Raw genomic sequence first — 14,568 nt, 5'->3', positions numbered from 1 at the left:
AGGAGAAATAAAAACATATGTTCACATAAAAACTTGTATTTTAATGTTCATAGTAGCATTATTCACAATAGCCCCAAAGTGGAAATAACCTAAATATGGTATATATGTACAATGGAATATGATACAGCCCTAAAAAGGAAAGATATGCTACACAAGCTACAACACGGAAAAAACTTGAGGACATTATGCTAAGAGAAAGAATCCAGACACAAAGGGACAAATATTGTATGATTCTACTGCTATGAGGTTCCTGGAGTCATCAAATTCATAGAAACAGAAAGTAGAAAAAAGAGAAATAGTGCAGTGTAATGGGTATAGAATTTCTGTTTGGGGAGATGAAGAGGTTCTGGAGACGGATGGTGGTCATGGGTACAAAACAACGTGAATGTATTTAATGTCACTGCACTGCTAAAATGGTAAATTTTATGTTGTGTATATCTTAGCACAAGAAAAAGAAAATGACCAAAAAAAAAAAGAATTTCAGGGGAAGGCAGTCAGAGAAAAACACATCTAAAAAGGCTGCTTAGGGGTGCAATAATGAAAGAAGGTTGCTGAACGCTGGGTGACTACTGGAATGAGGCAGAAGTGCCAGCATGCAGCTCTGTCTCAGCCCTCAGAGGCCTGCCTGACACATTTCTGCATGCCCTCTGTGTCTCCACCGTGGCCAAGAGAAGCGCACATGTGGGCAACGCTCACTGCCTAAGGAGGATGAGAGACTTGAGGACCAGAGCCAGGCCCCGACTTGCAGCCTAGAGCTAACTGGCCAAACTTGATCAGCTGACCCCAGCCTCCTGGCAACCCTGGGTGAGCCCAGGAAGGTTGCCAGAGCCATGTCCACCTGACCTACACACCTGCAAGAGCAAATGATTGATCGCTGCAGGAAGCCCCATGGTTTGTTACCTAGCGTCACCGTCGCAATAGTTAATGGATAGCCCTTTCTCCAGGCATTCTGAGAGCTGTATTTCTCCTCCACACTTCCTCTTTCCATTCTAAAGGACAATTTGCCATTTTGGCTATCCTTGTCTCACACCTAGAAATAGCTTGAGTTCCTGGGATTAGTTAGCCAAAGCTCTGTTTTTGGTTCTATCGTGAATATTTGTTGTGTGGTCTTTGGCAAGTCATCACACTACACTCATATAATATCCCTGGTCAGAAAACGGACATGTGAAAACACAGGACTGCACATCACATAAGTACACAAGCACGTTTAGCTGCTGCTCCACATTCCCTGTTCGTGACACGGCAATGAAGCATATGTGAACTCCAAAGCCTCCACCAGGAAGGTGGGCTAACTCCCATGAGCGGTTTCACTTCTTTCTAGCTTTCATAAGCATTCTATAACAACAAAGGCTATGACCTACAGCCTTATTTTCATGTTTAAACAAACCCAGGCAAAAGACTGGCCTGAGCAGTAATGCCTAACCATGCTAGAGCTTGTAAATGAGCAACTTGAAAGTGAAATGATTACCACCTCAGGTGGAGTAGAGGTGAGACCCTGACTCAGATTACACTGATAGCATCAATTCTTTCAAACAGACTTGCAGGGCCGAGCTCGTGGTGCACTCGGTAGAGTGCTGTGCTGGGAGCACGGCGACGCTCCCGCCGCCTCCCGCCGCGGGTTCGGATCCTATATAGGAATGACTGGTGCACTCACTGGCTGAGTGCTGGTCACGAAAAAATGACAAAAAAAAAAAAAAAACAGACTTGCAGAGAAGTACAAGTACTACCACAGCAAGAGATCACACTGTGTCATGTAATTCGGGCTTCCTCTTAGTTTAGGTTGGAGGCGGGGCAGGAGGTTTAGAAGTGCTTTTAGTAAGTGCTGGATTACATCCATGGACAGTAGATGCAGGGACTTCAATTCTCCAAAAGCTCAGACTGAAATATATACTCAAGAAGAATTTAAAATAAATTTAGGGATTAGACTCATGTCTGTAATATAAGAAATGAATTATACCTAATTTTTGATATTGGCATTATATAGAATAGTAATCCTCCCCCACACACCAATCCAGAATATTGGGTGGATGAGCCTATTCAATATGGCAATTCCTATGCTGTCATATATTGGCTCGTTTTCCAGAAAAGAGGACCAAATTACATTAATATTTCCATAAATTTAGAGCACTATTAAAATAATAAATCTTGCACACACACAACAGATATATATATATATATATATATATATATATATATACACGACACATGTATACAAAGATATGCATATGTAAAGCTAGGGCTAGGGCTCACACACCCCTCAAGCCTATTGTAGAGACTGGGTCACAAACCCTTCACACGCAGGTCTATGAGGTAGGTAATAGGAAAAGGTCCTGGGAGCTGTGGGTAAAAATTAATAGGCTTTATTCAGAGCTAGGAGCAGCCACCCTAGTGGCCTCCCAGAGCGTCCCGAGAAGCACCGTGTATCAGAGCCATTAGTCCTTTATACTCAAGTCCATAACCCAGGACACCTGGGTGCACATGCACAATCACATTAGACAATACCCTGGGCTCACGTGCATGTTTACATCAAATGCTCGGCAAAATTCTGAACATCTGAGGGGCCCTGACCATTTTCCTGTATCTTCCCAACACACATATATCCACCATAGTGGCGTTTTTTCCATAGAAGTTAATATGACAAAAGACAATGGTTAGAAGAAGGAAAGTAAAACACCTGGAATGTTCTGGGAGGATCCTCTGCCCCTCCCTCGCTCCCTCAACAACTCTGCCCTCTCCACTCCCAGCTTTCTGGGCTGGCCCTTTGTCAACTCCTATTTCCTGTCCCAGGGATGAGAGAATAGAGGATGTGATGAGGAGAGGGGTGAAGAAATGGGAAAGATAATTGGCAGAGAATAAGATTACAGAAGCACCAGGAGACGGGGGTGTTCCCTGGGTCCTTCCAGGGCCCTGCTTTTCCTTCCCTTCCTCCTTTCCCTGAGGTCTAGATTCTCACCTTAGAAAAGAGGCTGAAGCATCCCAGGCGGCTCACGATGCAGTAAACTTCAGGGAGACGCTTCCCTTTGCCTCCAGGCTTTTTGGAGAGAAACATAAGGAAAGTATGAGTGTTAACAACCTCAGGGAAGGAAAGAACCCAAATGTTTTTCAGAGTCTATCATGTGCCAGATGTTTCCACATACTGTAGCTTCTGAAAACTGCAGAGGAAGTAGTTATCAATACCCCATTTTATAGTTCTGGTCATGTAGTATATACCTTTAAATTCTCTCAAAGGGCCCAAATCAAGAGTATTGTACACACAGTAGGGTGCTCAATTTGGCCTATGGATCCATGAAGTAAGGAGGCTTACCTCATTTACCCAAATCACTGTAGTTTCTCCTAAGAAGTTACTTTGAGACTATATGTTTATTATAATGATAATTCTGAGTAAGAAATCACTTCTGAAGATCTTTTTGAAAACTGACTTTTAAGCTAATTTTCAAGCCAAAAGGAAAATCAATCTCAATACTTTAATTTGATCAACAAAATTTATTATCCCATTTAACTTTTGCAATTTTTATACATGCTTTTTATTCACTAATTAATTTAACAAATATTTATTGAACACCTAGTACGTGTCATGCATTATACTTGACTAAATTTTTTCAGCCTATTTCTGAGACTGAAGTACACTCTCAGTGGAAAAAGATGCTCTACCAAAAGACAAATTCTAAAATGTTTTAGCATGGAGTAAGTTTCTGACTTTTAAAGGTGCTTGTTCTGAAGGTAACATTCCTGAATTATTTGATTCTTCTCTTTTAAGCAATCATTCTGAATGTTCTAAGTGATCAGGATCTGTTTAGCATGTTTTACTAGAAAGGATGTTTGCCTTAAGGAGAGAAAGGTCTTTAATTTGGTGGAAAAAACAGTGGAGAGAATATTTTTTTTCCAGTGGAAACAGACATGGTTCCCATCTACCAAGAAGACTCAGTTGAGCCCCAAATCTTTCACCATGTTTTTAACTACACTGATTAACCTGCCACTCCTCTTGTTACTTCTCCCATGGCACAAGGTGGAATCTCAGTCTCAAGGGACCAGAAAGCCAGACCTGGCTCTCCTTGGAGCTCTTGCTGACTGAAAAACAGAATGTACTAACCAGCAGTCTTCGGCAATAACCGAACCTTCTGCTCCCATCTTCTCCAGTTAAGACAAATGAGAATGTTTCACTGTGGGTGGGAAAGCAAAACGCATTAGAAAGCAAACAAAACAAAAGACACACTGCCACTCATTCAGTGAGGCCTCAGTGAACAACCAGGGGACGTGCTGGGGTGAGCTGTCAGGAAGGGCTACTCCCCGTCTTCCTTGTCCATCTCCGTGTTGGGACTCTGGTCAACTACAGCTTCAGAGTGAGTGTCAGGGAGATGGAGATCTAAAATGTCACTGTGTCCTGAGAGGAAATGAGTTGTTTTCCTCACCCAGAGCTCTCACATAATTCTATCACATGAGCCATCCTACTGCACAAAATGCAACTGTTCTTTATAATTCTGGCTGGAGAGGTGGAGGAGGGATGTGAGTGCTGCCCTCAGCGAGCTTGAGGGTGAGGCGGCATCCACTGGTCTAGGCACATAGCTCAGCGAGGGGCAGGTGAAGAGTTCTGTGCCCTTCTCAGAGCTGCCCCTGGTGCAGCTCTCGCAGGGCATTGTCTGTACAGAGCTACCCAAGGCTTAGACTGTCCTTACAGACTGCTGGGTGAACTTCAAGGAACACAGTGTCCTCAGATACAGGATCACAACCTGCTGAGTGTGGTCAAATGCTGAGACATTTGATAATAAAAATACTGCTATCTAACAACATGGGCTGAAACAGAAATGTAAACTTATCCCAGTCCAAGTAACAGCTAGACAGGCTACTGAAGAAAAGTTTCAGGAGCACTGGGAGAGGAGGGTGAAGGGCAACATTTCCCGAAGCTTTCCCAACGAAGAACGAGCTTCATGAAAGCTCACAAAACAAACATACTCCCAGACTGAGTGATTCTCATCTCCAGGGAAGTTTTAAAAATACTGCTGAAGGAAATTTCTAGCCTGGGGCCTATCAGGACTGCTTAATGGCAGGACTGACTTATGGGGTCTGCCATGTATGACCCCATCTCTAATTCTCACCTTAGTCTTTGGGGGTGGGAAGGGGAGGTGCCAGCACATACCTGGTAAACTGCTGGACAGGAGTCCAGTCCTTGGCATCAGGGAAACAGAACTGGGGAATAGCTTTCAGCTGGTCCTCAGCCTCTCTCATGAACTTGAAAGACCTTTCCAACTGCAGGGAGAAAGGAGAGAGAAAGTTCAAGAATAAACCTCAGCTTGGGAAGAGTGAGGCAGATGATGGCAGGGGTCACATCCTCCACTTTTCTGTGACTGCCACCCTAATCTCCTCCCTTGGGAAGGGCTTGCAGCTCAGGCTGCCAGGGCCTTTTTTCCCCCAGGGCAGTTTCAACTATAGTTTTATGGGGGAACCCAGGAGAAAAAAATAGTATGCTTTAGAGAAATGTTCTCTGTATTAACATTCTGGAATATATGTCAATCGATAAGGAAAAGCTGCCACTCAATCCTTTCCAAATAGGAGGCTCATGAATCTGGAAGGCAGAGCCTCAAATCAGGCTTTCCAATCTTTAGGCCCAGGCAATGAATGTTGTAACAATCTTAGTGAATACACACAATAAAATTATGTTCTACTGTGAACTTCAATTAATTCCAGACAGTCCTTGAGTATTGGATTTGGAAGGGAGCAAGACATTGTTCCAACTGACATTCTTATTTCACACATAAAAAAATAAGCCCTGAGATATTAAGTGATTCATCCTGATCATACAACGAGTATTAGAGCTAGAAAGGAAAATGATCTTAATCTCTAGTATTCATGATTTTTTTCTTACTCTCTCTTTGTGATATCCCAGTACCCAGGACAGTATCAGACATATCATAGATTAGATGAATATTATCTTGTTAAAGAACAGGATGAGTTAATAAAGTCTGATTTAGAGATTATATTTAAAGTCATAAGTTTGCTTATTTTGTGTATGAACAGGAATGTGTGCTTTTCAAAAGCACCCCAGATGTAAGTTTGGGAAACAAAAAAGAATAATTTCTCATTATTTGTCTAATTATTATTTCTATTATTTAATTCATTATTTAATTATTATTCATATTTGCTTATAAATTGGTACTTTTAAGTGTTGAGAAGAATTGTAGGGCTTTTGTTGTTGTTGTTGTTGATATGTTTATACTTGTTAAATTTCCTTTATAAACAGAGAAAGATATATTATGCTAAAGTTCCCTTCAGTAATTTGAAATATCAAATATCTTAATTTCTTTTCTTCTTTTTTGTGACTGGCTGGTATGGGGAACCAAACCTTTGACCTTGGTTTTACAAGGCCACACTCTAACCAGCTGAGCTAACTGGGCAGCCCCAGACATCTTAATTTCTGTGGTTAGGAAACTATAATGTCTAACCTAAATTCTTTCTGTGATAATTTCTCTTGATTTCTTATTTGGTTTCCAGTAGCTTGCCATTGACTTCCACTTTAAAACAGCATTGCAGACAGTTTCTGAAGTCTGCAGGCCAGCAGCATTATTGATTGTTTCACAAAGGATTTATGAGCCTTCCCAAGGTCACCAAGTGTTCAAGAGAGGGGTCTCTGAACAGAACATCCAAAGGAACAGAGCACCAGACTGATTGTTTTCAACTTTAAAACCACTTCCAGTATGATTCCCTTAGGCTAGATCAAATTTAATTGAAGCTGGGCTGGCTGATTAGCTCAGTTAGTTAGAGCAAAGCCTTATAACACCAAGGTCACGGGTTTGGCTCCCCACACCAGCCAGCTGCCAAAAACAAAAAACAAATTTAATTGAAGCCAGGGGATGCTACTAATACTAACCAAGGGATGCTACTAATACTAATGGTTGAGACAACTATCAGTGAAACATAGTAACCATTTATAGACAGTGCCAGTCCTTAATTGTCCTTTAGTTTTTCTTCTTCAGAATAGTCACTATTTCTTTTCTATGTACTGGTTTTCTCTTCCATCCATTACACAGAAGATCCCAAGTGGTCCAGGAACAGTCTTTGAGTTGATACACTAGCTGAGACTGTTCCCTAAGCAATAATTTTGACTACCCTTGGTCAGTCTCTCAGAGAGGCAAATACCAGCAGGGTATAACTGTAGCAAGGAGTCGTTCATAACCCCAAATTAAAAAGAACCCAAAAAGAAGGAACAAAGACATTTCCCCACAAGAGAAACAGCATTCAAGAAGTGAAGAACGGACCTTGTAGGGAAGCCCAGTCACTACATGGATACACCCACCCCCAGATCACATGTATGATACACACCTATATAGGCACACATGTGCCTTCACACACTGTCATCAATATACAAGCGATCAGCCCTATGTGCACACATGCTCACATATGCACACAGGCACAGTTACAGGAAGCTGCACATAGAAATCTCTTACTAGGCCGGTCCATGGCTCACTTGGGAGAGTGTGGTGCTGATAACACCAAGGCCACGGGTTTGGATCCCTATATAGCAATGGCCAGTTGGCTCACTTAGGAGAGCGTGGTGCTGACAACACCAAGCCATGGGTTAAGATCCCCTTACAGTTCATCTTTTTTTAAAAAAAAGAAAGAAAGAAATCTCTTACAAACACAACCAGTCACAGATGGCTGGAAAATATCCCAGTCTCTGTGAATTGTCATAAAGATAAATGTGTGATATCAAACATTTTAATGGAACATTAGCATGCAAATAGGCACTATAAACCTTGATTAATGTGGCTGCATAAAATCCACAAACAAAAGTTGAAAAAGAGAAGATGAGAAAAGAGAGAAAAAAGAAGAGAGAAGGAAAAGGACCTTCTAACAGAGGGAGCAAGTGAGTGAAGGCAAGGTGACATAAAAAAGCCTGATGTGCAAAAATACACTTACAAGGGTGGTCACAACCGCATTAAAATATATACGTAAAGAAATATTGGCAGCAAGATACATTTCCAACAGAAGGGGACTGGTTAAATAGATTAGGGAATGTGTACGTAATGGAGCATTATGTAACTTGAAAAATGATGTTTCAAAATTTTTATTAAATATGTTTATAAACAATGATAGGTTAACAAAACAGTATATGAAACATGATATAAAAATTATACAATGTATGATCCCAGTCTTGTAAGAGGATTATACTATGAGAAAAGACTGGGGGCTGGTCAGTTAGCTGAGTTGCTTAGAGTGCAGTGCTATCACACCGATCAGGGGTTTGGATATCTATACCAGCCAGCTGCCAAAAAACAGGGCAAAAAAAAAAAAAGAAAAAAAAGACTAGAAGAAAATACAACAAAATGTTAATAGTAATGATCTCTGTGTAGTGGGATTATAGGTGACTTTTTCTTTACACAACAACAGTGACTATGCAACTTTCCACTAAAAAATAAATGTGGGTATCTAGGAGTCTTTAGACTCCAGGCTGGAAACTACCAGCATTCAATAGTTATGGTGATTAATTAATTAACTACTTCATGAATGAATGCCTTTATTCCCAGAGCACTGGTTAAGTATTGCCATGTGTACAACATTGTTTTAGATCCAGAGGGCAATGAATAGGATGACAGGACAGTCCTTGGCGCCTTGGTTCTTACTGTGTTGTAAGTCACTATGAGCATAACCAGTGGCCTCTCTTATCCATGGTATGGCCCCCAAATCTGGCCATACCATTGGCATTGGAATCATTCCTTAGAGATCTGGCAGCTGGAGGAAGGTGAGTAAGTGCCAGTTTGGAGAGCTAGTGACTATGGTTTACTTCAGTTTACATAATTGCTATCCTCAACTCCAAGGACAGGACTCGGTTATTGTGGGGACCACTGAGGGCAGGACAGAAAGAAGGCTGGCCTGGGAAAGGAGGGGAGGCAGTGGGGACAGCCAGGACCTAGGCCTTGGTAGATGCTGGGATTGTGGTGGCAAAGGGAGGCACTGGGTTTATACAAAGATCGTTATATTCTACCTTGCGAGTTTTCGCATGCTTTTTGTTTTCTTTGGTATGCTTATCTTATGCCCTCCTATCAGAATCTAAACCCCTTGAGGACAGGAAACATACTTTGTTCATCTTTTAATCCCTCAGGGCCAAACAGAAAATAGCTTGAATGTCATTATGTTTTTGGTAAATTCTGGTTGAACTGATTGGAATATGGTGGAACCTCCTTAATACTGATGTCAAAGCCTAAGAACAATTTATATATTATTGGCCATGTCATTTTAGGCTTTACTAAGTGCCGTTTTATTTTTAGGCACCATGATTCACTATATGATAAAGACAAATCCACATAACCATGCACCATGATTAGGGGGATTCTCCTGCATGTACACCGAGATAGATGCTTCGCATAGACACAAACAGGACGCTATATAGGGAGAGTTGTGTAGCTTGAGGGGAAAGAGCTTCTAGGTTAGGTTGGGAAGAGAGGTGTCTGGCTAGATAAGGAGATGGGGGAGGACAAAGAGGATGTATGGTCAGCATAGTGACCACAGAAAGTGAGAAAGCATTTTTGCCCATACTTTGAGCCCTTGAGTGGCTCCTCCCTAGGACCTCCCAAATTCTCCAGCAGCAGTTTTTTTTCATTTGATATACCCTAATTAGGGCCCATTTTCAAGATTCTAGATACTAGATGTTCCTCAGACTCCCGCACCTCCCTGCATCCCTGAGTCTCAACCAGGTTTTGGCTAGAATGCTACAGGCCCCTGGCATGCCACAGGGGACCGTCGGAGTACCTTCAGCGGGAACTGCTGGGTGAGTTCTGGCACATAGGCAGCCCCGGCCTGCTTCTTGTGCAAAGACACAACCACAAAGTACTCGAAGAGCTGCCTCTGCTGGTACTCGATGAGCTCGTGGTCCAGTGGTGGGTACCGGGGGGCCTGCTTCAGGCGGGACTTCACATTGACCAGGCGTTGGCTGTGAGCTGGAGAGAGAGGGACCGAGAGCCTCACATGACTCACTTGCCCACATGGACCTGCACAGAGCTGCAACTGATTATGTAATTCCCAGCTCAAGGACTTTTTCTAATCCCCGAAGTGCTTCCACATCTAACACATTAGTAGAAAACTCTTTATTTGGGATCCTTGCCAAGGTTCTGGGAGGAACAACGTTCAGTAGGCCACTGACCCAGCAGGGTGCAGAAGCCTGGAACTGTGCGGCCTCTGCTGTGTCACAGTTTTGGTTTTGTCATCTGCACTCGGTAGGGGCGTGAGAAGTCTCTGCCTTCATCTGTCTTCTGGGGTGGGGACACTGACTCTTCCCTTCACTCACTTCCTTTGTCTTTCAGTTTGTGTGATGTGACAAAATCCAGACCATAGAGCTTTTGGAGCTGGGAGCTTTGTAAACATCCCGTGTGACTCAACTGGCGACAACTCGACTAACGTAGGAACTCCCACCCACCTCCTCCACTGTTCCCAATTCTGTGCAATGGAAACGAACTTGCTTCACACTAGAGGTAGGCCAGGGGGCTGTTAGAGGCGAGTGAGGCAGGGCCACTGGGTGGACAGTTCCCCGTCACCTGACTCAGCAAACCTGGACTTGCTTTCTTTGGCTTTTCTCGGGGGTCTAGGGAATTTCAGAAAACTCACTAAAGCCTAGAACTACATCACCGAATTTTAGACCCATAAGAAACAATTATTTCAACAACTTCATTTGACAGAGGAAGAACTAGAGGCCCTAGATCTTAAGTGATTTCTTCCAGATCACACAGCAATTTGATCAGAGGTGATCAGGTGCGGTCACGGTGGTACAGCCATAGACTCACACAGCAACTGGGAACAGCAGTGGGGCAAGAGCGCCAGGTCTCTGGAGTCCCATGCCAGCAGCGTCGTGTCATAGAGTATGAAAAACCTCATGACATAGGAAGAGGCATGGGAACAGGGCTCGCTGCATGTACTGCAGCCACCCTGGATCTCTGCAGCCGAGTGGGAGGCTCAGTGACTGCACAGTCCCATTCTGGTCTTGCTCATGACTGACCGCACTGTCCTCTCAGACATTCAAGCCCTGCCCAGCAAGTTCAGGCCTGATGCTTCTGTCCCTCACACTGTGGAGGAGGGGCCAGCTTCCAAGTCACTTGCATGCACCCTGCACAGCAATGCTCTCCTCACCTTTCAGCTTCTCCTCCGTGTCACTGTCAGACTCACTGTTCTCATCTGTCACTACAACAAAAGAACAAAGGAGAAAGTTGCAAATGTGAGTTTTTCTAATGCAGGAAGCTTTTTCTATGTGGCAGCACAAATCCAGAATTTCTAGTTCAGAGCAGGTGTTTTGTGGTCTATTTAAATGTAATGGACAAACTATGTCTTTGCCTAACTCAATGTATTCCCAAAGTATTTTGGCTCTAGTTAAGAGGGTACCTGTATCAAATAATGTGGCAAGCGATACTGACCCCTTTTATGCATGTGAAGTGAGGAAGATTGAGCCCACGGTCAGGGGAGGGCATGTGGCACTTGGCTGACTTGACGGTAGACAAGGCAAGGGAAGCAGAGGACATCTCACCCCAGGCCGAGCTCCAACTGTAGTGATCGGCCACAAACAGCAGGAGGCAACTTCTAAAAAGAGTTAGTTTTCAGATTCTCGGGGAGGAGGGATGGCGGTGGGGGCTCTACCTTTTCCTGAGTTGCTCTCCGTTGACTGGGACAGCCTCTTCACGCGTTTCTTCCCTCTCCGGGCCTCATAGATGGCATTGATTCGCAACACCAGCTGCCAGACACCAGGAGAAGAAAAGCCAGCATTAGCAGTCCCCTGCCCCCATGCGGCTGGGCTTCCTTCACTGCCCATTCTCTCCTGGGATGATGGAGGCCAGGGAAAGAGAGAGACACTTCCCACTGGCTCACAGGCATCTTTCAATCATTCTTTCCTTCCACCTAAGAACATGACTGTCAAGAAAACTTTTTTTTCCCCAAAGATGACTGGTAAGGGGATCTTAACCCTTGACTTGGTGTTGTCAGCATCATGCTCTCTGAAGTGAGCTAACTGGCCATCCCTATATAGGGATCTGAACCCGTAGCCTTGGTGTTATCAGCACCACACTCTCCTGAGGCAGCCATGGGCTGGCCCTTGTCAGGAAAACTAAAGGAGGCTGCCGGCCTCACTGCTGTATGGGCAGCTGATGTCTAAATACTCCAACGCATCCAACTGAGACACTTGGGGGACAATTTCATTGGCTTATGGTGTGATGGCTGCTCTCCCTCTGATACTGCCTTATAACTGAGGCTTGGGAAAGAGCTTTTGCTCCCAAAACAAAACAAGCAAAGGAAGAGAGAGAAAAAAAGTTCCCAGGCAGGGCCCCTTTTGTGGGAACCATTCCAAAGAATGTCTGAGCAGCCTTGAGTGGGACGGGAACAGGGATCAGAGTGGCTCCCAAGTGCTAGCTCAGGCCTGTGCAGAGTGGTGCCATGCACCAGAGCACACTGCCCTATCCGTAGGGGAGCACTCACTCCAGATGGCACAGATCCGCAGAGCACTCACGTGGTACTAAGTGTATGCAGGCACTGATGTGGGACCGAGAAGGCCATGTGGGCCAGATGGCCTCGCCCCATTACCACTGCCAGAAACCCCTGCTCCCTGCCCCCACCGCCGTCTAGACCAGCCAAGTTGTCTGCCACGTATGTGAAAGTGGACATGCTTCAAAGAAAATTGTTTTTTTGCTTCTGACCAAAAAAGTTTGGTGTTTCCTATGTGTTTGTTTTCCTTCTTTTCTCCTGAGAATCTGGTGAGTGTAGATTTATGTATTTTGCTTTGCTGGGTCCCCAGGGCTTGCTGTCAAAGAGCACACATTCATGGCACATATGATTCCGAATCCCACACACAGAGGAACTCTAAAATTAGTGTTTTGTATGGCTTACAAAATTATTCTTATTATTTCCTACACATATAGCTATATACTTCTATGTTAAATGTAACATAACATCTTTTATTTGCCTAGTTCAGTGAACAAAAATATAGGATAGTAGCCATTTTCCATATCCTATTAATATTTTAATTCTTATTTTATATATTTTTAATTTTCTGGTTCCCCTCTGCCTCTGGCTGGCTGGGTGTCTGTGGGTCATTTATTTAGTTAGCCTCTATGAGCCTAAATGTCCTCATCTGAAAAATGAGGGGGTTGGAGTGTTTTAAAAGCCACTTCTGGCTCTAATTTTCTGGGCTTATATGATAAGCATTCTTAGCTGTCCTCAGACTTTTTGGAGACCTTTCATAACCTCTCCTAGTGCTCTGAAGGTGAGTCACTCAACAGGCGCCACTATTGATTTATTTTATTTATTTAAAAGATGACTGGTAAGGGGATCCCAACCCTTGACTTGGTTGACTTGGTGTTGTCAGCACCACACTCTCCCATATGAGCTAACCGGTCATCCCTATATAGGGATCTGAACACTTGGCCTTGATGTTATCAGCACCACACTCTCCCAAGTGAGCCACGGGCCGGCCCATGGCACCACTATTTAAAGGCATCTTCTCCAGGGTGACTTAAGCAGAACTAACTCTTGATTGAACCCCTGCGCTCACTCCCTACCAGGCTTTACAGCCCCACCTGTTTCTTTCAAGAGTGGAAGCCTCCTGGGTTACACCTGGTTGGGAGAGAAAGGGAAGTCCACCCATGCATAGTTGAGACAAACCAACCAGCAATTCTAAAGGGGAGCTGTGTTTGTAAGCTGACTCGAAAAGTTTTGAGTTCTATGCATTGGGCAGAACAGGAGAGGGGGCGTGTTATGGTAAACTGGGTGATAGGTGCCTAGGGGGTGCAGTAGATCAGCTGTTGCCAATCCCCATCCCTGCCCTCCTCCTTTGATCAACCCCTAGAATGGCTCACCAGCAAGTCTCCACAAGCTGGCGCACTGGCCCAACCCGCAGAGGAGAGTGGCTTATTATTAAGGTCTCTTTGCGTCAGACTTGGGCCTCGTCCCTCTTGTGTGCTGAGTCCACTGCCCTGTCATATGCTTGGACACCTGAGCACTCTGGCTCCTAACGGCTGCCCAGCTTACCTCGCCAGCTCTTTGTGAACGCCTTGTCTCTAACTGTGTGCTGGCCTTACCTGCTGCCTTGCCTTGAATCTGACTCCTATGCAGTCTCTGCCTTAAACACCAAATCCCTGCCCACGTGGCAGCTATTTATATTTGCCCTTACTACCCAGACATCTCCTTGAGTACTTGCATTCCCGAATGGGCCCTTCCTCTTCCCTCACCTATGTTATAACCATTGGGATATTAATACTAACCCCCTTTCCCAAGGAAGCAGACACTATGTAGATGAGTTGCTAGCATTATTCATAATAGCCAAACGGAGTTAACAATCCAAATATCCATCAACAGATAAATGGATAAACTTTATGTGGCACATGCATACAATGCAATATTATTCAGCCTTAAGAAGGAAGGAAATTCTGACACACACTACAACATGGCTGAACCTTGAAGACATTATGGTAATTGAAATAAGCCAGACCCAAAAGGACAATCCGGTATGATTCCACTTTACATGAAGTACCTAGAGTAGTAAAACTCACAGAGACAGAAAGTAGGATGGTGGTTACCAGGGGCTGGGGGAGGGAGAAATGAGGA

The 14,568-nt window shown here is 44.1% G+C and overlaps 1 protein-coding gene across 1 annotated transcript in view; it reads right to left on the bottom strand.

Moving 5' to 3' along the window:
• The window catches only part of DENND2A (DENN domain containing 2A), a 65,401-nt gene that overhangs the window by 20,942 nt on the left and 29,891 nt on the right, over window positions 1–14,568 (bottom strand). The window contains exons 5-10 of the mRNA XM_063101006.1: window positions 11,614–11,707; window positions 11,113–11,163; window positions 9,742–9,929; window positions 5,135–5,244; window positions 4,091–4,160; window positions 2,954–3,031 (exon numbers count right to left, since the gene is read on the bottom strand). Of these exons, the coding sequence (XP_062957076.1) occupies window positions 2,954–3,031; window positions 4,091–4,160; window positions 5,135–5,244; window positions 9,742–9,929; window positions 11,113–11,163; window positions 11,614–11,707 (591 nt within the window). The remainder of the gene's footprint in view (window positions 1–2,953; window positions 3,032–4,090; window positions 4,161–5,134; window positions 5,245–9,741; window positions 9,930–11,112; window positions 11,164–11,613; window positions 11,708–14,568) is intronic.

This window comes from Cynocephalus volans, chromosome 6 (assembly GCF_027409185.1).
Source record: "Cynocephalus volans isolate mCynVol1 chromosome 6, mCynVol1.pri, whole genome shotgun sequence".
NCBI classification, from domain to species: domain Eukaryota; kingdom Metazoa; phylum Chordata; class Mammalia; order Dermoptera; family Cynocephalidae; genus Cynocephalus; species Cynocephalus volans.
Note: the sequence above shows the minus strand (reverse complement) of the source record. Positions and strands in the feature narration are given on the sequence as shown.